Genomic DNA, 26417 nt, shown 5'->3' with positions numbered 1-26417 from the left:
ATGTTTTAAACTTTAAAGTTTGTTGTTTAGCATAACCATTCAAAGTAATATATTCCATCCTGGCACGGCGAGTATGACCACCAGGCATTTCTAGCCAGTGTTTGGCAAATGGGTTCACTCCAACTCTGTGGACCTTCATTATTCCCTCCTGGCTCCTCCGTGAATAACAACCTTAACCATCTATTCCAGTTCTTTACGGAAGAAGGTGTTGTGTAATGTGAAAGCCATTGGCTTTTGAGGAAAACAGAGCTGGCTTTAAATTGTGTGTTGTTAACACCTAAGCTGGATGATTTGAGACTAGGTCCATAAACGGTGTAAACTTCAGTGTATTCAGCTAAAGAAAACAGAGTAGGAAATGTGGCCTGTGGGGACTTGTAGCAGGGAAACCAACAAAGTCCGTTATCGTCATGTTCATAAAATTCCGCATTTGTTTTATAATCGCTAGAATGAGTTTTTCTTTTTTTTTTTTTAATACACTATTGATGTTTTTCTTGATTCGTGGTTTTATCTTGATTAAAGCAAAAGGAGAATCTGATTTTTGTAGCTTCCTTCCTGACTGTCAAGTCTCCTGATTACTCACTGTTGCCTTCTGTTTTGGGGACACCCCCTTTCACGGCTCTAAACCTCTAGATCTCATCTCCCAGCCCATTTCCATTCGTGCTGTGCTCACCGCTCTAGGTAGATAAAGGATCTAATACCGTGTCTCAATTCTGGGAGCCCTACGTGAGCCTGTATGTCAGCTCTGCTTTGCTCAGCCACCCGAATGGCTGTGCCTTTACTTGTCATCAGGGACATTTCTAGAAATCTGCTTCTGAAGTTGCAGTTTTGCCTCTAAATACCCATTCTCCAATAGCAGTCTCCACTGCTCTTCATCCAGGTTGAAAGATGACTTCCATTTCAGCTGCTTGTCATCCTACAAGGACCTCCCATTCTTATCCTTTATACTGTCCATCAATTTATCAGCCTTTCTGTGATCCTTCTGCCCCCTCCCCGTTTCCTGTACAACGAAGACCCCCAGGTCTGTCATTCCGGTATCCTCTGGTCCATAGCCCAGGCTTCATGCCCATCTTGACTGATCTGCATATGACTTTAACTTAAATATTTTACAGAACATATATAACCTCTCAGTCCTTGTGGCTTATGTATGAGTAATTTTAACTTCCTTACTGATTATGATAAGGACTAAATGAGTTACTGTACATGCAAATTGTTTACCCTACTTTTCAACCCAGGGATAAATGTGGAGAGACTTTTCAAATTGTAGATTTCCCTGAGACTCCCTGTGAATAATAGAAAACCACGTTCTGTTATCAATGCATTCGTGACGTTTGAAAGAGACTGCACCTGCCCCACGGCCTGCTGTCGGTGGTGCTCCCCACAGCCTGCTGTCGGTGGTGCTCCCAAGCCAGGCTGTCCATTCACAACAGCAGAACTTTGTCAGTGCAACTCTGAGTAGTAAGCACATTCACGCATCTTTAGAAGATAACTATCTACTTACACATGGAGGTAACTGTGATATATGTTCAAATTTTAGGCACCTTCGAGAAGCAAGGGATAATGCTATTGCTGAAAAGGACAGAGCCGTGATGGCTGAAAAGGATGCTTTGGAAAAACATGACCAGCTTTTGGACAGGTAAGCATGCTGAAAACAGAAACATTAAACTTTTCTACTGTGTTCTTGTTAGTTTTTCTTTTAAAATTATTTTAATTCAAGTACAATTTTCAGTTGAAATATAATTTATATGTGTTACTCTTACAATGTATAGTTAGCACATACATTGAAAACCTGATACGGAACATTTCAGTAACTTTAGTTCGCTTATAGCCCTTACGGCCCATGTTAGTCAGCATCCCTCAGAAACAACCGGTTTCTGCTATCACACAGTTTAGTTCTTGATTTCTTAGAATAAAAATGATAAAGAATATGTACTCTCTAACATCTTCCACTCAACGTTGTATGTTTTCTTCATTTTGTTGTGTCACTAGTTCATTCAGGGTTATAAAGATTGCCTATTTTTATGTTCATCCATATGTGTTTATTGTAGTCATTTCCAATTTGGGCAAACACTGTGGGGAAAAAAGAGGTAAAGATAAGCCTTCTAATAGAGCTTTTTAAAATGTCTTACCGTTCGATACATTCTCTATCAGTAAAATTGTTTAGGCATAACCTGCCCAAGTTTTCCATCAGAGTGTGTTTATAAGGATTAAAACATCAGCTTGATGAGTTTGAAGTCCCTTTGATTCTCGACATTATCTGTAACAATAGCTTAAAAAATAAGCTGGTTGGAGCCGGTGCTGTGGCCTAATGGTGGAATGCCAGAGTTCTGTATGGGCAGTCTCAAGTATTCCACTTCCAACCCAGCTCCCTGCTCATGTACCTGGCAAGGCAAAACCCAAGAGCTCCTGCACCCACATGGGAGGTTGGAAAGAATCTCCTGGCACCTGGCTTCAGACCAACCCAGCTCTAGCTATTGAGGCCATCTGAGAAGTGAACCAGCAAATGGAAAATATCTCTCTCTGTGTCTCTTTCTTACACACACTCACTCACTTTCAAATAAACGAATAAATCTTTTTTAAAAATAAATAACACGCCTGGTACCATTACAGAAGACAGAGAACAGAACAGATTGATCAAGTACCATGCCAAGTGTTGGCAGTGAGTATCTAAGTAAACGGAGACTCCAAGGTGCACCATGTCAACCAGTGGATTCTGGAGAGATTTCATTGTGCTTGCGGTGACAAGACTGGCAATAATTCAGAACTGTTGAACTATCAAAGCCTCACGAGCAGGGCCGTCGGAGCTTGCCCCACATCAGGTGTCCTCTATACCAGGATTTGGAGATGGTTCAGAGGTTGGGTATGGCTTCTGCCCTTATCTTCCCACTTCCCCCAGCTGCAGGAAGAAAAAAAAGAAATGTGGAAATAATGATCTCACCCACCTTCCTGTAGCCCTTGATCCTTATCACTCTAATCACTATACAAAAATCATCAAAATAATTATCTTTAAAAAAATAAAAATCCTTACATAAAATAAAAATAAATAAACTACTAAAGTCACCATGAAAAAGAGATGTTGAAGCCAAGTTCATTTGGAAGGTATTAGTTAACAAAACTCTATAGTTACATTTCCTGGATTTGTTTTGTTTTGTTTTTCACTGCAAAAGCTTAGAGGTTGGGACTATTATTTGAAAAGGTTTATTTATTTGAAAGCTAGCGGCAAAGATGCTCCAGCTACTGGTTCAGTCCACTGTGTCTACAGCTGTGGGCTAGGGAGAGAGAAGCCGGGAGCTATGTGGGTCTCCCACATCGGTGGCAGAGCTCCACGAAGTTGGGCTGTAGTCTCGTGGTGTCCTCGTGCATTAGAGAAAGAATGGAACTATGAGATAGATCATGACACGCTCTTCCTGTGCTGCAGTACCGTGCCCTCCACCCAGATTCTTCTCAAGATTGCCTGTAGGTTGGAATACATATTTCAGCATATCTTGTGGATCTTTTGTTTGTTTGTGTGAAACTCATAGAAAAAAATAGTTACATGTCTCATGTTTTTAGAAGTTGGGCTTTTCATATTTAAACATTTTTTTTAAGATGCATTCATTTATTTAAAAAGTAGAGTTACAGAGAGAGAAAAGAAACGTCTTATGTTTACTGGTTTTCTTTCCACATGGCCACAACAGCCAGAATAGACCAAATCAAAGCCAGGGTCGTCTTCTGGATCTCGCACATGGGTAGCAGGAGCCCAGGGCCTTGCACCCTCTTCACTGCTTTCACAGGCACATCAGCAGGGAGCTGTAGTGGAAGTGGAGTAGCCATGACTTGAACCATGCCCAAATGGGCTGCCAGTACTGCAGGCTACAGCTTAACCCATAGCACTGGTCCCAGAAGTTGAGCTTTTAGTGTACATGAGATGATTTGCCTGGATTATGCTTGCCCAAACATACTTTTCTTTTAAAGATTTTTTTTTAAATTTTTATTGGAAAGACAGATATTCAAAGAGGAGAGACAGAGAGGAAGTTCTTCCATCCAATGGTTCACTCCCCAAACAGCTGCATCAGCTGGAACTTTGCCAATCCGAAGCCAGGAGCCATGAGCTCTTCCAGGTCTCCCACATGGGTGCGGGGTCCCAAGGCTTTGGGCCATCCTCCACTGCTTTCCCAGGCCACAGGCATGGAGCTGGATGGGAAGTAGGGCTGCCGGGATTAGAACTGGTGCCCGTATGGGATCCCGGGGCATCAAGGCAAGGACTTTACCCACTACGCTATCATGCCAGGCTCCCAAACGCACTTTTTAACTCAGGTATAATTAGTTTCTTTTTTTTTAAAGATTAATTGATTTTTATTGCAGAGTCAGGTTTACAGGGTAAAGGAGAGACAGAGACAAAGATCTTCCATCCTCTGGTTCACTCTCCAGGTAGCCACAAATGCCTAAGCTAAACCAATCTGAAACCAGAAGCCAGGAGCTTTTTCCTGGTCTCCCATGTGGGTGCAGGGTCCCAAGGCTTTGGGCCATCCTCGACTGCTTTCCCAGGCCACAAGCAGGGAGCTGGATGGGAAGAAGAGCAGCCAGGACACGAACCAGAGCTCATTTCAGATCCCAGGCATGCAAAGTGAGGACTTCAGTCATTAGATAGACTACTGTGCTGGGCCTGTTTTGCTTTGCTTTTTAATAAAATTTTCCCTATCAAATATCTCTTGTTCTATGATTAATTGCCTTTTTAAATTTTTTATTTCTTATTTCTTATTTTTAATTGACATGTTTTTATTAAGAATAAATATAGAAGTCATGTGCCCATTTCAAGTGTGAGTAGAAAAGGCTTTTTTACTCAAGACTTTATTTGCTACAAAAGGATGGACTTTTCTTGGGCATATGAAAGATGTGTGTGTGTGCAGTTCAAGCTTAACAGTCTCTAAAAATAGATAACAAATACTCAAGATTTATAAGCATGAACACTTTTATTATTTGAGTTCTGTTGCTTTGAGTTGCTGCACACACTCCATGCATTCTGTCAGCCAAAAAGAAGAAATCTTAAGACTGAATCTCTCTAATAGAGTAAGTTGAATACATTGTTCCATCTGTGGCATCCAACCAGACAGGGCTATAGTGTAATCTAAAGTGTGAGCTTGCAATACAAAGTTAATTTTACTAGTAAATTCTTTAAATTATGGTTTGTTTTAAAAATATATATTCTGTCCTTTTGGTCTATAAATATTTTTAAGAGACTATTACTAGAAATTACATTTTCAGTCCCACAACCTGCCTGGCAATTATGTAATTTTTGTCCTTACTTTTTACTAGTAAGACAAAAGAGGACACAGGAGAGTAGATGAATAGGATCCGTGATTTGTGTGTCGTCCTGGGCTAGTTTAGAGGCTTGATACGGTAACCAGCTGCCCTGAAGTTCTGTTTGTTGTCTGCTTCTGCCTTCTTCAGTAGGGAAGGAAGTATTTGTGTCTTGCAAGAGCAACTCAGTTGAATGAAGGGTATTGATATTTTAATTAACAGCTATAGTATCATACAAGTCTTGACTTACTTAATTAGTGTTGAGAAGCCATATATGTGCTGTTCATGTCTCCACTGGCTGCCCCATTTCCAGTCCAGCTCCCTGCTAATAACCTGGGAGAGTGACGCAGGGTGGTGCAAGGCCTCGGGTCCCTGCACCATACCCTGCAGATCGGGAAGAAGCTCCTGGCTTCAGACAGGCCCGGCTATGGCCATAGTGGCCATTATGGAGGAATCCAGTGGATGGAAGATCTTTTCTCTCTCTCTCTAATTCTGACTTTAAAGTAAATAAGTCTTAAAAAAAAACTTTGATTGTTTCATGCACATTATTCCTACTTTACATTAGAAATCCCTAATCCTCTACCCTGCACTGAATTGCTTTTTTTGTCATTTTCCTACTGAGTGAAAGAATATATAACAAATTTATATTTAATATTTTATTACCTGAACTTTTCCAGAGTTTGATCATTTCTTTAAAAAAAAAAAAAAACTTTGTTCATTAGTGAACGAGTCATGAATTTCTGTGTTGGTAAAATTCTTTGTTGCTTGATTTCTTGCAGCCTGCTATTTTTCCATAGGTTTGATTTGTTTATGTTGAAATTCTAGCTCCATGTTTTTCCGAAATTTTCTCATGGCTTTTAAGCAGCTGTTCTCATTTGACATTTATTTATTTGGATAGGTACATATGTCAAACTGGATCATTGCTTCCTAAGTCACAAGTGATTCCACTCCTTTCCCAGTAAAGACTTTAGAATTAGTGATAATACAGTAGACATGAAAGCATTATGAAATATAGTGTGGAGATGGCAAACATCTGTTTCTTTAAGTCTGACATGAGATTCTCAAAGAAACTGATAAGAAAGTCCCATATTGAGATACGGTAGATGGATTTTGTTTTACGTCATCTCTTATATATTTTCCTTTTTCTTTATTAAGCTTTGGTCAGATCTGAAATCCATAGTCCCTCCAAGATCAGTGGCCCAAGGAAAGGGATGATGCGTCTCTTCTAAGTGTGCCAGTGGCAGTGGTTCTGAACTGACACACCTCTTCTCTCACGCTTCAAGAGAATGTATCTTGAATATTTCTGTGCAGCAAATCAGGATGCACATATACACACAGCACAGCCACCACCACGTTGATGGTGTTTTCCTAGATGGAGGGAGCTGAGGGGATCTATCAGCAAATACCTATTCTGTATCAGGAAAATTCATAGTGGCTGAAACAGTTGTTAGCCTGAAATTCTGTGAAACTACATTTTTGGGGGGAAATGGGCTGTTATTATCAGCATTTTTTGTTGTTATATAAAATATTTGATGTAAGAAAATGCTATTTCCATGCCTACTGATATAAACTTCTCAGCCTTAAATAACTGAGTGACCATCACTCACAGTAAATGAATTTATGTTTCCCTTCGGACTTCTAGGCTGTGTCTCAACATTCTATCCAGCCTGTGTTATTTTTAAACTTTTATTTAAAGCTGTCAGGTATGTCAAAATTTACAGAATAGCACAAGGAATTCCTGCATAGGTTTTATCTAAATTTACCTTATTTTAATATTTTTTCTAGATTTGCCTTATCATTTTTTTTAGTTATTTTATTTAAAAGTTTGATTAACGTCTAATGCTTGTGCATTTTTATGGGGTGTAGTGCAGCATTTCAACACACATACACAGCATAAACCAATCAAACCAGGCAACTAACCTCACATTTCCTTATTCCTTTCCTTCTGTTTGGAGCCTCCCAGCTTTTCCCTTCCAATTCTTTTTGTAGCATATTACATTGTTGTGAGCCATGGCTGCCCCATTGTGCTGTGCAGCAAATTGATTCCGTATCTGTGACTGTGTTTTGAAACCCATTATGCAACCTTCCTCAGCACGCTCTTCTTCTATTCTTCTCAACCTTTGGTCATTTATGCTGCGTTCAGATCTACTGGTTTTGATCATTTCCACATGTAGAAAAGAACACGCACAATTTGTTTTCTGCTTCTTGCTTATTTTACTTAACATAATAATCTCTAATCCCATCCAGCTTTGTTGTAGATGTCAGTTTCATTCTTTTAATGACTCTCTTCTGCTTTGGGTATAGATCCTATATATTTGATCAGTGAATACTCAGATTCATTCCATATCTTGTCTGTTTTTAACTAGTGCCACACTGAATGTGGGAATGTAGGTATCTGTTTCAATGCCAATTTCATTTGCTTTGGATACTCAAAGGTTGTTTGGCTTAGTCAAATGATCTGTTTTAGGTTTTTTGAGGCACTTCCTTAATGGTTGCACTAATGTTTATTCCTATCAGCAGTATGCAAGGTTCCATTTTGTCCATATCTCTGTCAGTCTGTGCTATTATTTATCTTTTGTATAGTAGACATTCTTATTGGAGTGATAAAACCTCATTGGGGTCTTGATTCACATTTCCCAGATGAAGTTGTGAAACAGAATTTTTTCATGTACTTATTGACCATTTTTATTGTTTATTTTGAGGAATATTCCCATCCTTTGCCCACTTCTTAGCTGGATTGCCCGTTGTGTGCTGTTGCAGTTTTTCAGCTCCTTAGCTGTTCTGGGTGCTAATCCAACAGGTGAAATGCTTACAGACACTGTCTCTTTACTGTTGACTGCTGCCTTTGCAGTGCAGGAGCCTGTTCGTATGTGATCCCATTGTCTGCTTTTTGAAATTTTGTTCCTTGTGCTTATATGATCGTACCCCCCCCCCAAATCATTGCCTATGCCAATATTTTAAAGTATTTGTCCTGTGTGTTTTCTTTTGATAATTCAGTAGTTTTGGGTCTACTTATTTTCAAATTTTTAAGTAGGAAATGACTGACAGTGTTTTAAAACTCAAGACATACCTTGTTTCATGTCTTATAAATTCAGATTTCTAGCTGCATAACTGACATTTTTACCTGAATGCTTCTGTGGAACCTTTAGCTCAGTATTTTCCAAGGCAACTTTTCATGTTCGCTCTTCCAGAAACACAAATTGACTTCAGCTGGCTTCACTTCTGTGAATTGTACCACTCTTTCTGTTTGAATCTTTAGAATAATCATTCTTCCTCATTGTTGTTATGTGTAATCATCTCTGTAATTCAGTACGGGGGGTGGGGAGAGGAGGAGCTCCGAAACTTTCCTGACAAAAATGGTGTTAACTAATAATCTGAACTTTTTGAAAGGCTGTCGTGTGTTCAGCTTCTGTTAGGGCTCCAAAATCCCTCCCAGTCCTGTTGCATTGTTTTGGATTAGGTTCTCATTGCTTCTTGACTAGTCTCGGATTGTAATTGTGGACAATCGCCTCTTAATTGGTTGCTCATCGCTCCCCATGTAGGTAATCCTCTTGCCCAGACCTGTTCTTCTCATAACTTTGCGTTCTAGCAGCATCTGTGCCCAGGCACTTAAACAGTGCAGCACATAATTCATTACTTTCCTCTCGTCTACCTTCCCATTTGTTCAGCTACAAATATTTGTTGACACCTGCCATATGCCAGGCACTTCGGCTAGGCAGTACATTGCAGAGATGTACCTTAGCTAATAAGCGAGAGCTGGCGCCTGCTTGGAATCCTTTGAGGAAGACAAAATTAATAACTATAGATAATTGTTATAATTGTGTATTTTGATGATTATTGTGAATTAAGTTGCATTAGGAAGAACATTGGCAGGGGGGACCATGACAGAGGAGTGAAGAAAGATCTGTCCAGCACGTGAGTTTTCTCAATGTCGTGTTGTTTGTAGTGTGATTATATCTAAGCATTGCCTGCTCTGAATCCCAGGTGCCACTGTTTTAGTTGAGTTTATTTTATCTTGCTTTGCCTCCTGTGATAGTCTCTGAACTGTCTCCCTGTTTTTAATGTTGTCCTCACTAGTTTCCTTTTTTGTTTGTTTTATTTGTTTGTTTTAAAGATTTATCTATTTTTATTTGAAAGGCAGATTTACAGAGAGAAGGAGAGACAGGGATAAAGATCTCCCATCTGCTGGTTCACTCCCCAAATGGCCATCCTCCACTGCTTTACCAGGGAGCTGGATGGGAGAGAGAACAGCTGATGGCTATATGGGATGCCCATGCTGCAGGCAGAGGATTAGCTTACAATGCCACAGTACCAGCCTCAAGTAAAGATTTTTTGTTTTTTAATGGAGGTAATAGGTAGGTCTAGTGTAAAAGCCGAAAAACATGGGCCCAGCGTGATGGTGTAGTGGTTAAGGTCCTCACCTTGCATGCCCGGGATCCCATATGGGTGCCGGTTCTAGTCCCGGCAGCCCCGCTTCCCATCCAGCTCCCTGCTTGTGGTCCGGGAAAGCAGTCGAGGACGGCCCAAAGCTTTGGGACCCTGCACCCACTTTGGAGGCCCAGAAGAGGCTCCTGGCTTCGGATTGGCTCAGCTCCAGCCGTTGCGGCCACTTGGGGAGTAAATCATCAGATGGAAGATCTTCTCTGTCTCTCCTCTCTGTATATCTGCCTTTCCAATAAAAATAAAATCTTTTTTTAAAAAAAAGCCGAAAAACATGAAAAGAATGAGAAAGATTTACTCCAGGTCTCTAAAGAAATTTAGATTATAGTGTGTTCACAACCAAGAAAACGTAAGCAAGCACAAAATCTTTAAAGCCAATAATGAAGCAGGAGAATAAGATGGAAGGAACTGAAAAAAGGTAAGAACATTTTCATAGAAAAATGAACACACAAAGGTTAAAATGGAAAAGTAGTAGTGGAGTGGGCGTTAGGACTCTGGAAAGCAAAGAGCGAGCTGAAGTGATAACAGCAAAGAGGTAATGACAGAAACGGAGCACAGCCGCCATGTATTCATAGTTAGACACCTGGTGTGCCAGAGGGAAGGAAACACTCCGTGAAAGAGGGAAGAAAATTTAGTAACAGCAGATGAAGTTATTTTTCTGAAGTACGGAATCTGCACTTTACAGGAATTTGCCACATTTCTGGGGGTGGGAGCAAATGGAAAACAGCAATGTCAAACATCCAAGTTACTGAGCGTAAACATTAAAGAAACACTGTTCGAAGCATGCAAGCTTGATAAGTGTAGTCTTTTACTATCAATAAATAAATAAGTAAATAAGTAAATAAATCTCTTAGAGCTTGGCTTTTCCTCTACAGCTGTACTTCATTCATCAGCAATAGTCGTGCCCGGGGTGCTTTGTACCAAGCACTGTTTCTACACACTGAGTTTGAGAATTAAACATGATGAAAGGTTCTCCCTCTGAATGGAAATTTGTTCCTCTGACATCATTTTTAAAAAATAAATACAAGCAACAAAGTAAGATAAATCTTATCATTTTTAGAAGGTGTAAAAAGTCTAACAGCGTAAGTTTGCCACTTAAGTCATAAAAATTATCACAGAAATAAAGGCAGAAATAACAGAAACTTGCAAACGAAACTAGAGCATTGATAAGGGGAAATTCTGTTTATATGTAATATACATAATACATATAATATCCTCAAATCTCATGAGATAATTCTTTCAGTAAGAAACATGTACTTATGCATGTCAAAGTAATGAATGGAATCATTAATGAAATAGACTTTATATTTTGTGTATTACCAGAGGAGGAAAAAAATAAGTACTCATAGCCCTTATAAAAAAAAGATAGCAACACCTTAGCCAGGCTCTGTCCAAGCTGTGCTGGGCGTTTGAAAAATGAGCCGGTGGATATACAAGGTGTCTCACACTCTGGTTTGTACGTCCATATACACAGCACCACCTTTCAGATAAATAATCCTTCAAAAAAGTATAATTATGTATTTAAATGTGTGGCTCGTGTTTTAGCTTTAAACGAATATGTTGATACTGGGACTGAAGCTTAAGATTCATTCATCTTACAGACCGTTTTATGGAGGTGGGAGAGGACAGAGTGTTCCGTAGTCCTGTCCACGGCAGCCAGCTGCCTCCAAGTGTGATGTTGGGTCACAGTGGAGAAAGACTGAATCCATGCACATACGGGAGTGCTAGTAGGAAAATAAAAACCTTAAAGGTACCTGAAGTACCTGCTATTTTGATCACTTATCAATACCATCATGTTTGTGCATATGGGAAAACACATTAGCCTGTGTGCCCACTTTTTAAGCGTTCTTGGAAATGTACGGTTTGGGATGAATTATACATGTGAACTGAAGCAAGGTTTGTGCAGCTTGCTTTCCGGGATTCTGCTCTGTTGCTTTGGGGAGAAATTTTCATAGATTTACATTTGGTAAATATACTCACATCCAAAAAAGAGATGCCTGAAAAATCGGAATGCCAGCTAACTAAATCAACTCATAAAAAGCAAAGTTAAAACCAAGATGTTTTCCACGATTATTTTAAAATATGTTTACTGGAAGGAAAGTCCAGAGAATTACCACAGATGAAGTGTGAGTGTATTTCTCCCACTTGTAAATGAGCTCTTATTTCCTACAGTGTATATTCTGGTCCACAATGAGTCATTTTCAACATGTTTCAATTTAACTCCTAATACATTTTTAAACTTGGCAGGCATAGTTAGATGAACATTATTTCCAGTTTTAGAGACTGTTTCTAAGTTATATTTCAGTCTTGCAGTCATCATGAAAAGTTCTTTCAGTAAAAAGGAAGCAGCATTGATTGGAAGTGTATGTTTTGGAGGAGGAAGAAAATGGTTACCATTTTTAAATCTTGTGACTATATAAACCCTCTTAACGTCTTAAAAACTTGGAATTGTGAGATACTTTTTATTCGTAGATGATGCTTAAGAAAAGATGCTGTTTATCATGGATAGTAATTTGGTATTTGCTAAATTATTACTGTGCTGCTTACTCTGTGGTACATATGTACACATAAGTCCTGTATGTATGGGTGAACTGTTTAAATGCATACATAATAGGTACTGGTTTATTTTCCGTAAGCTACTTCAGGCCTCATTTGTATCATAGAGCACAGAGCCTGGCATAGTTCTAGACATAGAACTAGAGCAACATGAATGGTTGTAAAAGCTAATGACTATACGGAGAATTTCATATATTGCCAACCCTCAAAAAGTGTTCAGTAATCACCACTTATAAATGTGTGTGATCCTATGAGTCTTTTGGCACATTTCTGGTGGCTAACTCTATACTGTGATTGTTAAATCTACTTCATGTTTATTACTATTATTTTTACATTATATATTATTACTTTTAGTACTTTAAAAAGTTCACCAAAGCTTAAGATTTGGAAAAAAAACAAATCATTGAAAACTTTGTACTCACTTTGCAAATGAGGAAGCAAGTCTAAAGCGGTATGTGACCTCTCAGACACATTGCTGCTGTGGGAAGCAGAACCAGAGTTAGACATCTGCTTGCTTTGTTTCTGCCGACTTGTCCATTGTGTCTTGCTTATTAGTAACCAGTGTATGAAGCATAATGTATCTGATGTTGAATGATAGCAATACGTATTTTTGCTCTCACGTATATATACATCAGCAATTAGCCTTCATCACCATACTGTGTTCACTTCCTATAGAAGTGCACCATGAATATGGTGTTAACGCAGTAGAAATGTATTCTGCTGGTCCTGTAGGCCAGCAACCTGAAACCAGCATGCTGACGTGGCTGTACTCTCTAGAGAGCTGCTTTGCTGCACCTGCTGGAGGCTCCCTGGGTGGGGTTGGTTTTTTGTTGTTTTTTTTTTGTTTGTTTGTTTTTTTGACTTGGGACTCCTTTCCTCATTTCAGTCTTTGCCTTCGTCTTCTCGTTCCTTCACTTTTTTTTTTGTGCCTATGAAACATGCAAGTGATGATATTTATGACCTAACCAGATAATCCAGAACAGAGTCTCGTCTCAGGGAGCTTAATTATTTCTGCCAAGACCATTTTTTCGAAAAAGGTAATACCGTAACGGCTGGGGACTGGATGGTATTGTATATTTTGGGAGAACTAACAATTCAATTCACTGCATGTACGTGTAAATCACATGAATTATATTTATTTGTGTCTTTCCGTAGGAGTAATACTTATTTTAGCTTATTCAACCAGAATTTTATAAGGTGTCAGCTAATGTAAGAAATTACTAGTACGTATCATGTATCTGTGAGTTAATTTTTCAACCTTAATATGTCAGTGAATTAATTAGCTTTCGAATGAAATGGTATCTTGGTTGTGCTGGGTTATATCTTATGATTATGGCACATATTTATTTTGACTCAAAAGCCATCTTGAATCTTGTGTGACTTTTACATTTATTTTTTGAGAGGCGGAGAAATGAAGGGAGTACTTTCTAACTCCTGATTCGCTCAGAATCACACCCAGGTATGCCAACATGCATGGTGTCTTAGTGGCAAGCCTAAACCACCCCCAGCCTGTGTGACTCATAATAGCATTCTTGAAGCCTGCTTGACAGTGAGTGACATTAAGAGTTAAAGAAACAGAGTTGGATGTTTTTAACACAATATAAAAATATAGCTTTAAGGTTCGTCATATTAACTTCATTGAGACCTAATTTAATTGTTTTCTGTGTATCAATTAAATTTTTATTCATGGATGATTTTATTAAGTTTGTGTCTTTAAAGCTTCAATAGTATAACTATTCCATTTCTTTTTGCAATCTGCTTTTTTCCTTTCTAAGATTCTAAAAGATTCATTCATTCATTTGAAAGGCAGAGCTGTAGAGAGAGGAGAGACAGATCTTCTGTTCACTGACTCGTTCCCCAAATGACTGCAGTGACTGCAGCTGATCCAATCCAGATCCAGGCTCCAGAAGCTTCTTCCCTTTCTCTCAGTGCGGCAGAGGCTCAGTACTTGGATTTCAGATTCCCGCCAGTGCACAGCCTGGGAGGCCGTAGGTGATAAGCCCTGCCACTCACATGAATTCCTGGCTCCCGACCTCAGCCTGGCCCAGCTCTAGTGCTTCAGGGGCTTGGGGAATATACGGCAAATGGAAGTGTCTCTATCAGTCTTCCAAAAAACGTTTTTGGGCTTTACTCTAAATAAAAAAAAAGAAAGGTATTAAATATATTTCTGTGCTTTATTAATTATAATTAAGATTTATGTAAAGTTGGGTCCAGCACAGTAGCCTAGTAGCTAATAGTCCTTGCCTTGCACACACTGGAATCACATATGGGCACTGGTTCTAATCCCGGCAGCCCCACTTCCCATCCAGCTCCCTGCTTGTGGCCTGGGAAAGCAGTCGAAGACGGCCCCAAAGCCTTGGGACCCTGCACCTGTGTCGGAGATCTGAAGAGGCTCCTGGGTATGGATCAGCACAGCTCCAGCTGTTGCAGCTGCTTGGGGAGTGAATCAATGGACGGAAGATCTTCCTCTCTCCTCTCTGGCTTCCCCCCCCCAAAAAAAATCTTTAAAAATATTCTGTACAATTTTAAGTTTTCACTATAATGTTCACTAATATTTATTGTTATCATACGAAGAGTTGATTTTTAAAGTAATGTATCTCTCTATTCTCTGATCATTACCAGAATGGGAGAGTTATCACTGAGTAGACCTGGTGACACTATTTCTTGAAAGTGGATAACCTTCTCTGTTACAAGTTCTCTGTGGAACAAAATCCCTTTCTTCGCCTTATAATATGTTCTAAATGTTAGCAATTTATGCTTTTTAGCTTTTCATTGCATCTTTTTATTTTATGAAAATCACATCCATGTGCTTTAAAATCAGTGTCTTTGTTAATAGCTTCTAGCAAATGTTTTTATTTCTACCTTCATTATTTTGAAAAAAAAAAGATAAATGAGTTAATGCATCCTCAGACGGCAAAGCTGAAGAGACAGGGGTGGCCTTGTGGCGTATCAGGATAAAACCCTGTAGGAACGCTGACAACCCATAACGGAGAGCCGAATTCTAGTCCCAGCTGGTCCATACTTTTTGCTAATGGAAAACAGTATTGACCAGTCCTTGGGCTGCTGCCCCTACGTGGGAGCCCCAGCTGCAGTGCCTGGCTGCTGGCTTCATCCTCGTCCGGCCCTAGCTGTTGAAGACATCTGTGGGTAAAGGCTTCTTTCTTCCTCTCTCTCTTACTCACAAACCTTCTCTTTGTCACTCTGCTTTCAAAAAAATAAATTTTTAAAAGACCCAAGATTAATGAAATGATATATATCAACTAGTAGAATTAAAATATTTTCTTTGAATTCACTAAAACCCAAATGTGAGGTTTGTTAACCTCGTCGTTCAGATTTTCTGAATGTAATAATGCCCTCCATTTCTTAAACGTTTTCTGGCAAAATCACAGAATGCCTTTCAAAACTTGTCTCCTTTCTCCCGTGCAAGAGTAAACCGAGATCATTGCAGTCTGATAGGCTGTCCATACTAATCTACCTGTAAGTGACCATGAAATGTTAGCTTTGCAGTAATTCATAGAAGCAGCTTACAGGGAAGTCAAGCTACAGTAAATAGTCTGTCATTTATGAGAATGGAATGTTCTGTATGTTAATGCCACAAAGCATGTCTATTCTTATTCATCATCTTTTGCCATTGGTGAAACCATGCATTTGATCCAAAAGTAAGTCAACAGATGTTTAAATAAGAAATGCATGTTGTGAAATCCAGTCATTTGTATGTTGTAAACAACTTCTGAGCAATTACAAGGCACAAGTTGGAGTTTTTTAAACAAAGCAATGGTCTCTAATTTCTGAAAGTTAAAACTGTGAACTACAGACTTTTAAAGGGAAGTTATTTATCAGCCACTTTTCCATGTGGTCAGTACAGTATACTTAAATTAGTATCCAATATACCAAACAATTCCTTTTTATCTCTAGAAACTACCTATTCTCCGTATCTACCCATATCCCACTGAAGCATTAAACAGCTTCTCTTAAAAATTTATTCATCTTCATTGTTTTTCTGTATTCTTGTGTACCAATTTTCATCCCCCAAATGTTAGACAAGGGGCTGGTGCAGTGGCATAGCACATTACTCTTCCTTATGCGGTACCAGCATTCCCGTATGGGCACCAGCTCATGTCCCAGCTGCTCCACTTCCAGTCTGCTCCCTGCTTATGACCTGGGAAGGTAGCAGAGGATGGCACATGAACTTCGTCCCCCGCTCCTGCATAAGAGACTGAGAAAAAAAGTTCCTGCTTCCTGGCCTGAGGCTGGCTCCATTCTAGCATCGGCACTCATTTGGAGGGTAAATCAGCAGATAGAAGAGCCTTCTTTCTCTGTCTCTCCATCTCTGTAAAAAAAAAAAAAATCTGCCTTTCAAAGCAAGAATACGTACTTTTTAAAATATGTTAGTACTTTATTTACAAAACATGAAGTTGTGCCAAAGTACAGCTAAAGTCTTGACTATATTTTTTTTAAAGAAAGATGAAAAGGATTTATTTAGTTCACAAGCGGAGTTACAGAAGAGAGAGAGATCTTTCATCCATTGATTCACTCCCCAAATGTCCACAGTGGCCATGGCTGAGCCATTATAGGAGCCAGGAGCCGGGAACTTCAGCGTCTCACACGTGAACGTGGGATCCCATGCACGTAGGCCATCTTACGCTTTTGCCAGACCATTAGCAGGGAACAATGGGAAGTGAAACAGCCATAACATAAACTGGCTACAATATGGGATGCCCACATTGCATGCGGCAACTTTACCCACTATGCCACTGCTCTAATCTAGTCTTGAATTCTTAGCTACATTTTTGATGATAGCAGTTGGGCAGTAGGACTTTGAATAAAAAGAACGGGAACAGTAGTTCTTAGAGTTCATTTGGAATAAGTTATGAAGCAGATTGACTTCATCCTGTGAATTTTATTTGTAAAAATTTCAATTTAATTTTAAACAGTTTCCATCTAGTTGTGTATAAAATAACATTCCTTGTGGCTAAACTCAATTTCCATTACTATTTTATAGCAGAACCTAATACAAATTAATTACTGCCTCTTTTCCTCTGAAAATTTAATCTTCATCGCCCATGAACTGTTCTCTGGTCTCTTCAATTCATAAACATATATTGAACCTAAACTTTCTTCCATGCCAACTCCTGCCATTCAACACGGCTTTCCTTGCATCCTTTTATTTTAAAGGAGAGTCACCATTATCACCTCCGCATCTCAGAACATCAGAAAGCGACAGGGAAACATCTCCACCCATGGTTTCAGAGGAGAATGTGGAGAGAAATGTCAGTGTCGGGTTCATGTTTCTGGTATTCGGAGTATAAACTGTAACCTAACAAGAAAGAGCTCAACTCTAAGCTTTCCTTATGGTCAGCTAGAAATTTTTTAGCTCAGCATTTATTTCTGCTGAAATTTAAAATTTTTCTAAATTGACATGGTTTCTTGAGGAGTTAAAATGTAATGTGCATACGTATTTTTAAGTTAGGGTAATATATATAATAAGGAATCTATGATGGGGCTACAGGTTCCCATCTATTTGATGGAGATTTTGAGGATTCCTTTGAGAAAAAATAAATATGAAGCCAGCATTTTACTGGTGAAATGTGACATGCAGTTACGAAAGAAGAGCATTCCAAGTTTCATAAACCTAGACATACAGGTAACAAATGTAAAGGATTGCCAGTAAAACAATAGGTAATTCATTTAAATGAATTACCCTAACTTAAAAAGGATGCAAGGAAAGCCGTGTTGAATGGTAGGAGTTGTCATGTAAGAAACTCCAGCACCCACTGATGTTCATGAGAATCAGGGATTCTGGTTCTCAGAATCATTGGTGGGTGATATGAACTGTCCCAGCCTGGTTCGCCCCCAACTTGGCACCAGATATGTGCTGGTGGGAACCATTTCCTGGCCTGGTCTTGGTTACTCTCTTTCTTGGTTCTTGCGCTCACGTGCAGGGACTGTGTCCCAGCAGAGGAGCTGCCCAAGCTCCTCCATCCGAACCTCTCCCAATGCTACATCTCACTCCCATCAGTGGATTCATGGGCCAGCCCTGCTTAGTCCACCTCCTGTCCTAGCAGAAACAGTGGCCTTTTCTGTCCAGCCTTTATCCATTCCTGTTTTTGCTGTTGGGTGTTGTAGCCTAGCGGATCCTAGTCCACACCCAGACACAGCTCATACATGGCTCAGCAAGGGCAGAGACCTAGCCCAGCCCATGCTATACCCACCCTGATTCTCGTGAGCATCAGTGGGTGCTGGAGTTTAGCCTAATCTGGCAGATCCCAGACCCAATCCACACTTTTGCTGAGGGACACTGCAGCCATGTCCAGACCACATCGCAGCCCCACTCTGGCCCTCGCACTCACCAGTGGGAATCACAATCCAGCCACGGCATCGCTTTTGCTCCCTAACCAGACCTGTTCCCAACTATAGATCTTGTGCATGCCAGTGGTTGCTCTTACCCAGCATGGCATAGTCCCTCCCCGTGTCTTGGCCTTTGCCTTTGGCTGCTGTAGTCTGGCCTGACTCGGCCCAGCCCAGCTCCTACTGGCAGGTGCTGGAACCTGGCTCTGCTCAGTCTGCTCCCATAGCTGGCTCATGCAAACCAGAAGGTGTGAGAGCCTACCCTGGCATGACCTGCACTCCAGCCTGGTTTCTACACATGCCAGTGAGCTAAGGTTTGCTTGGCTCTGCCCAACCTGCCCCCTTCCAAAATGAAACCAAGCAGTAGCCAACTTCCCTGACCCCCAGGTCTGGATCTCATACATGCCAGCAGGAGGTATAACCCACTAGGGGAGTTACCCAAGTTTCCCTACTCAACCCACTCCCAGACCCAGATATCATGCATGCCAGCCAATGCTAGGTCCTTGCCTGGCATAGTCTGCCCCCTCTGTCCTGGTCTTTGTATGAGTTAATGGATGTTGCAGCCTGGCCTGAACTACCCCCTGTTTGTGGGTACTCATGTGGGTGCTGCAGCCTGTTCCCAGCCCCAGTAGCCACGAGTGTTGGCAGGTTCCACAGTCATGTCTGCCTCGGCCTATCACCACCCCAACTTTTTTTTCATTATTTATTTTTTTATATCATTTTATGACACCGTTTCGTATGCTCTGGGATTCCCCCAGCCCCTCCCCAAGCCCTCCCCCCATATTGAATTCCTCCATATTGTTACAGTAGTACGGTTCATAACCAGTCATGATTCCTTCATTGCGGGCATGGACCATAAAGAGTCTAGCATCTTATTATCCAGATAAATTCAACAGTTTCATTGGGAGACCATCCTTGATCTGAAAGTAGAGCTGGCAGAATATTATCCCCTTCAATGAGATATCACTACACAACTTCAACAACAGAAAGAAACATCAAAATTAACATCATGAGGTTAATTAACATGGTATTGAGTGACCAATATGTTAGAAAATACAAGTTCTTAACCACATCCTGTAACTATTTCCTTAACATCTCAATTTTAGTATATACACAGCCAGCTGCTATAAACCTTTTTTTTTCCTCCCAAGCTAACATGTTTTTGCGTTTAATCTAAATCAGAGTAGCACAGAAACTGTGAAAGGATCAACATTAACATCCATCATATAACCACCCCAAATCTTACACCAACTAGAAGGACTTGGCTGTGGCTTTTCCCTTATGTCCTCTTTTCCCTCAGATACATGAAATAAAAAAAAAAAAAGAATGTGGAAATAATGGTCTCACCCACATTCATTTAGCCATAGACCCTTATTACCCTAATAAACTATGTATAAAATCATCAAAATGAAAATAATTACCACAAAAAAGAAATAAGTAAGGTGATTAAGTCTTAATGTTTTCTTAAAATATCATGGCTGCAAACTACAAATTAACTACTAAAAATATTGCTAGCTTTAGCAATATTATAGGATACAAATTATTCAATGTAATTCTGTTCCTGTGTATCAGCAAGATTGATATTCACAGTTACATCCAATAATTACTTAAGAATAATATAAGAAAAATATGAAGAGTGTAATAATCATATATAAAAGAGTAGAGAATATTAAGCAGATTTACAAAGAAAAGGAATAACAGAGGGGAAGATTTTCTGTCTGGTGCTTCACTCCCCAAATGGCCACAAAGGCCGGAGGTAAGTTGATTTGGAGCCAGGAGCCAGGAGCCTTCCCTGGGTCTCCCATGCAGTGCATGGTCCCAAGGAAGCTGGATAGGAAATAGAACATCCAGGACACAAACTGGTATAGATATGGGATCCCAGTGTTTGAAGGGTGAGGATTTAGCCACTGAGCTATGGTGCTGGTCCTGAAACAAGAACAAAAAAGCTGTTACTCTGTAATTACTGATATATCTCAGAAAGTAGCAGAGCCTGATGGCTTGGGTCTTTGCCACCCACATGGAGACCTGCTTGGAGTTCTAGGCCCCTGGTTTTGGCTTCACCCATCCCTGCTCATTCGGATTATTTTGGGTGTTGAAGCAGTAAATGGAAGATCTCTCTATTCCTCTCTGCCTTTCTCTCCTTTGCTCTGCTCCTTTCTCCTTCCCTCTCCCCCATCCCAGTAAATCTGTCTTTCAAATAAAATAAGCATATCTTTTAATAAAAATCTGTGACCCATTTTACATTAATTATTGCTTAGAATATTTGTGTCTAGATAATTATATTTGCTCTGAGTGTTTAGTTGTCCCATCACCATTTTTTAAAAGTTGTTTTAGGGCCCTGCACGATGGCCTAGCAACTAAAGTCCTCACCTTGAAATCACAGGGATCCCAATGGATGCCGGTTCTAATCCCGGCAGCTCCATTTCCCATCTAGCTCCCTGCCTGTGGCCTGGGAAAGCACTTGAGGACGGCCCAAAGCCTTGGTACCCTGCAGCCGTGTGGGAGACCTGAAAGAAGTTTCTGGCTCCTGGCTTCAGATCGGCACAGCACCGGCTGCTGTGGTCACTTGGGGAGTGAATCAACAGACAGAGGATCTTCCTCTCTCTCCTCCTGTCTGTATATCTGACTTTCCAACTAAAAGAAATAAATCTTTTCTAAAAAGCTTTTTATGTTTTTTGTGGTTTTTTTTGTGGTTTTTTGTTTGTTTGGTTGGTTGGTTGGTTGGTTGGTTGGTTGGTTAGAAAGGCAATTTACAGGAAAGGAAATTGATAGAGAAAGATCTTCCATCCACTTATCATTCCCCAAGTTGCTGCAATAGCCAGGGCTGAACTGATCTGAAACCAGGAGCCAAGAGGTTTTTTCTAGGTCTCCCACTCAGGTGACAGGGGCCCAGGTACTTGGGCCATCTTCTGCTGCTTTCTCAGGCTATTAGCAGGAAGCTGGATTAGAAGTGGAGCAGCTAGCAATCAAACTGACACTTCTATTGGATGTCAGTATCACAGATGGATCTTTACGCCACAACACAGGCCTCTTTTTTAAGTTTCCTTTATAGACATCTGGGTCATAGTTGGACAAATGGGGCTTTTTTTTCCCTTTCCAATGTGTTTACCATTTGTTTCTTCTTGTCATTGCATTTAGTTTCATCTTCCAGTCCCGTATAGAAAGGTGGTGGAGAAAGAGGTGTGGGGAGGGATAGTGTTTCCTTGTTCCAGATCTTAGCTGGGAAGCTTCAAGTTTCTCACCACTAAGATGGTGTTGGTTATATAATGTTTATAGTTTTTTTTAATCAAGTTGAAAGGTTTTGTTTAATTTTAGTTGATATATGTGTTGTATGTTTTTAAAATTGACCTATCTTTCTATCTATTAGGAAAGCAGAGCTACAGAGAGACAGATTTCTTCCATCCACTCGTTCACTTTCCAGATGGCGGAAATGGCCAGGTCTAGACCAGGTCAAGTCAGATCCCAGAACTTCTTCCAGGTTTCCCATGTGGGTGCAGGGCTTCAAGCACGTGAGCCAGCTTTTTCTGCTTTCCCAGACCATTGTTAGGAAGCTGAATTGGAAGTGGGACAATCAGGTCTCAAACTAGCACCCATATGGATTTCTCTGTTGGATTCCATTTATCAAATGCATTTTCTGAAAAGCACTGGTGGAATCATATTTTTTTCCTTAGTTCATTTATGTGCTGGATTACTTTAATTTTATTTTAGAAAGATAAGCTAGCCTGGTATGGCTGGGATAATTCCTCTTGATTGTGGTATGCAATTCTTTTTGTTGGATTTTGTTTGCTGATTTGTTGAAATTTTTTGCTCTGTATTGGTAAGAGATATTGGCCTATAGTTTTTCTCATGTTTTTATCTGGTTTTGGAATTAGCTTGATAACACTGGCCTTAAATTGGGAGTATTATATTTTCTAGATACTGTAGAGAGTGGGTGTAATTTCATTGGTAAATAGTTTGCAAAAGGGCAGGCATTGTGGCACAGTGAGTTTAATGTGGCACATGGTGATGTGGGATACCCACCCACATTTCACATGATAGTGCCAGTTGGAGTTCCAGTTCCTCGGCTTCTGATCCAGCTTCCTGCTAATGCTCCTGAAAAGGCAGTGGAGAGCGGCCCAGCGACCTGAGTACCTGCCGCACACATGTGAGACCTGGCATGGCTGTCGTGGATATTTGAAGAGTAAACCAGGAAATGGAAAATGGAAATGGAAATACAAAATCTCTCACCCTCTTTGTATCACTCTACTTTTCAGAAAAAATAAGTCTAAAAATTACATATTTGGTAGAATTCATCAGTGAGCCCTTCTTTTTTTTTTTAAGATTTATTTATTTATTTATTTTGCAAAGTCAGATATGCAGAGAGGAGAAACAGGAAGGTCTTCCTTCTCCCCAAGTGAGCGCAATGGCCGGCGCTGTGCTGATCCAAAGTCAGGAGCCAGGAACTTTCTACAGGTCTCCCAAGTGGGTGCAGGGTCCCAAGGCTTTGGGCCATCCTCGACTGCTTTCCCAAGTCACAAGCAGGGAGCTGGATGGGAAGAGGAGCTGCCGGGATTAGAACTGGTGCCCATATGGGATCCCTGTGATTTCAAGGCGAGTTCTTTAGTTGCTAGGCCACCGAGAGCCCTTCTATGCCTGATGTTTTCAACACTAGAAGGTTAATTATTGCTTAGTCAGCCTCATAAGCCTGTTCAGTTCCTGTTTCCTCTATTAGGGTAGATTTCCTGTTAGGGTAGATTGTGTCTTTCAAGGAATTGGTTCTGTCTTTTTTTTAAATCCAGGTTATCAGATTTATAGACATAAAAAGTTGTTCATAGTATTTATTTATTGTCTTTTTAGCCTGCATGAAATGAAATCTGTAGTGATGTTTGCTATGTCCTTTTTTTTTTTTAAGATTTATGTATTTTTATTGGGAAGGTAAATTTATAGAGGGAAAAGGAGATACAGAAAGAAAAAAATTTTCCACCTGTTAGTTCAACCACCAGATGGCCCAGCAGCTACAATTGAGCTGATCCAAAGCCAGGAGCCAGGAGGTTCTTAGAGAACAATTGTAAAGAGAACAATTGATCAGACATCCTCTGCTTCTCCCCCTAAATGCCCAAAAAATGCCAGATCAGGCCAAGGCCTCCTGCATGGGTAACTGGGAGCCAGTCCCTGGGCTGTCACCGCCGCTTTCCAGAAGGTGCCTTGGTAGGAAGCTGAAATCTGAAATGGAGCTAGCACTCAAACACAGGCACTCCAATTTTGGCTACAGGTATCCCAAACCACTCTTTTTTGTTGTATATCTTTCAAGATAACAGTGGTTTTTAAATTTATAATTAATACAAGAAAAAGCCAAAAGAAGCGTGGTAAATATTTCATGTCACATTTAAATTCTGTGAAATGTGAATGTTAGGGTTTATAAACAAAATTTTATTAGAGCACATTCACATGTTGCTGTGGTTGCTTCTTGACACAGTTGCACAATTGAATTGTTACAACTCAGCTTTCAAGGTCAACAGAGCTCACAATATTTATTCTCTAGCCCTTTACAGAAGTTTGGTAATCCTTATGTAAAACATTTATGCCAGCTTTTCACCAGCACCAATTAAATGGCACTGGCCATTGTCCATCCTTCTCCCAGCCATTCACAAGTTTAAATAGGTCACTATTTGTCGTTGTGTCTTGCATATCAGCAGTTGTTTTTCTCATGCATATCATTAACTAGGTAGATGGAAAATTATGACTTTGAACATGGAGCTCTGTTGGTAAGAAACATTCCACTAACTTAAAGAAAAAATCAAACTTTATATGCTTCCAAAACATAGAACATCTCGTGATTCATAGCATTTTGCTAATATTAACACTTTAAACCATCCTAATAACTTTATAAGAGTGTATCTTCTATCATTCTTTATAAATATGGAACTCAAGAAACTTAGGTAGTAAAGTACAGCTGTGGATGTTGAACTCACATGGTGTGGCTTTAGAATCCTTGCTTTTTTTTTTTTCCGGGCCCAGCTCGGTGGCACAAGTGGTTAAGGTCCTCGCCTTGCACGCCCGGGATCCCATACGGGCGCCCGTTCTATCCCGGCAGCTCCTCTTCCCATCCAGCTCCCTGCCTGTGGCCTGGGAAAGCAGTCGAGGACGGCCCAAAGCCTTGGGACCCTGCACCCGCGTGGGAGACCCGGAAGAGGCTCCTGGTTTCAGATCGGCATAGCATCGGCCGTTGCGCACACTTGGGGAGTGAATCATCGGACGAAAGATCTTCTTCTCTGTCTCTCCTCTCTGTATATCCGCCTTTCCAATAAGAAAATAATAAAAATAAATCTTTTTTAAAAAAAGAATCCTTGCTTTTTTATAGCAAAATATAAATACTTAAAATTATATTACATGGAGAATGTTTGGCTCATGGACCTTCAGGATCACTTAAGCCTATTTTCAGTCTTCTAATGATTTTCCCAAAACATTTTATCTTCATTTCTTTTTTATTTTGTCAATATTGATTCCCTAATTGGCACTAGCTGTCTCATTGCTAGCCGTGTCCTTTCAAATCAGCTTTTGTTTGTTCTTTGTGTGTGCTTCTGATCTCCAAAATGTGGTCACTTAGATTTTGGTTTTGTTTCTTTAATATTTATTTTAATTGAAAGGCAGAGTTACAGAGAGGAAAGTCAGAAAAAGATCTGCCATCTGTTGGTTTACTCCCTAAATTAGCCAGGGCAAAGTCAGGCCAAACTCAGAAACCAGGAACTTCTTCCAGGTGCTGGGCCCAAGAACTCCTGCTTTCCTGGGCACTTCAGCAGGGTGCTGAATGAAAATGGAACTGCCAGGACGCAAATGGGTGCTCATATGGAATGCTAGCACTGCAGATGGTGGCATATCCCTCTACACCACAACACAAGTTCCTTTGAATAGTCTTTGAAACCCATTTTCAGTGTAGTGGTGAGGCTGTATCGTAGAAATAGTTATTAAATCTGTATTATATGTCCTTACTTTGATTTTTACTCATCTTTCAAAGTGAGCAATATGAACGTTCAGAATTTGAGCTGCTGTATGTAGCCTTTGTAAATCAGTGTGTCTTCCTTTGCCTTTTAAAATAATGAGTGAATACTCAGTTGGAAAAACTTTACAAGGACTGAAATAAAAGACCCCATCCTTTCTTTAACTTTCTTTTTCCCTGAAGAATGGTTTGAGCAGAAAGGCTTTTTATATGTCTCTGCATGGACAGTAAATATTGGTAAGGCAGAGCTATCTTTGTTCAAAGCAGAGGAAACAACTTTTCCCTCCATCTTGCCCTGCAGAGCCTTTGTGTGTTTTGTTTTCCTGGTGAGTCCTTGTTTCCTTTGCGGCCTTTCAAGCATGCCCTTCGTCATTACTTTGTTCCTTCTTTACTTGAGTCTGTCCACATTTGTTTGAGCCACTGGTGAATTGCTAGAAATTATCTATGTGTTTTGATTACATTCTTGCTTTTTATTTTTTATATACATATTTTTTTCTCTCTTGGGTGCATGTTATTACAGTATAAGCACGTATTGTTATAGTGTAAAGAATTTGATACAGATCTGGATGTAAATTCTAGCTTTCCTGCTTGTTTGGGCAAGTTACTCACTTCTCAGTCTCTGGATCTTTATCCTTTATCTCTAAGAAGAATAATTTTAAATTCTATGGTAGGAATTTAGAGATGATAATAATGGAACAGTGTGTGTGTGTGTGTGTGTGTGTGTGTGTGTTGATTAATAAAACAACTGAAAACACAAAGCACTCAGATGTTAGGCTCTTGTTTTACGCTGCTTGGGGCACACATGGCAATTCGGATTTCC

At 40.1% G+C, this 26417-nt stretch overlaps 1 protein-coding gene across 1 annotated transcript in view; it reads left to right on the top strand.

The window, feature by feature from the left end:
* The window catches only part of PIBF1 (progesterone immunomodulatory binding factor 1), a 207868-nt gene that overhangs the window by 73052 nt on the left and 108399 nt on the right, over positions 1 to 26417 (top strand). The window contains exon 11 of the mRNA XM_040991299.1: positions 1535 to 1633. Coding sequence (XP_040847233.1) covers positions 1535 to 1633 — 99 coding nt within the window. The remainder of the gene's footprint in view (positions 1 to 1534; positions 1634 to 26417) is intronic.

The sequence above is a fragment of the Ochotona curzoniae genome, unplaced genomic scaffold (assembly GCF_017591425.1).
Source record: "Ochotona curzoniae isolate NIBS_2020 unplaced genomic scaffold, NIBS_Ocur_1.0 contig_64, whole genome shotgun sequence".
NCBI lineage: Eukaryota > Metazoa > Chordata > Mammalia > Lagomorpha > Ochotonidae > Ochotona > Ochotona curzoniae.
The sequence above is the reverse complement of the archived record's forward strand: the minus strand, read 5'-3'. Positions and strand labels throughout refer to the sequence as shown.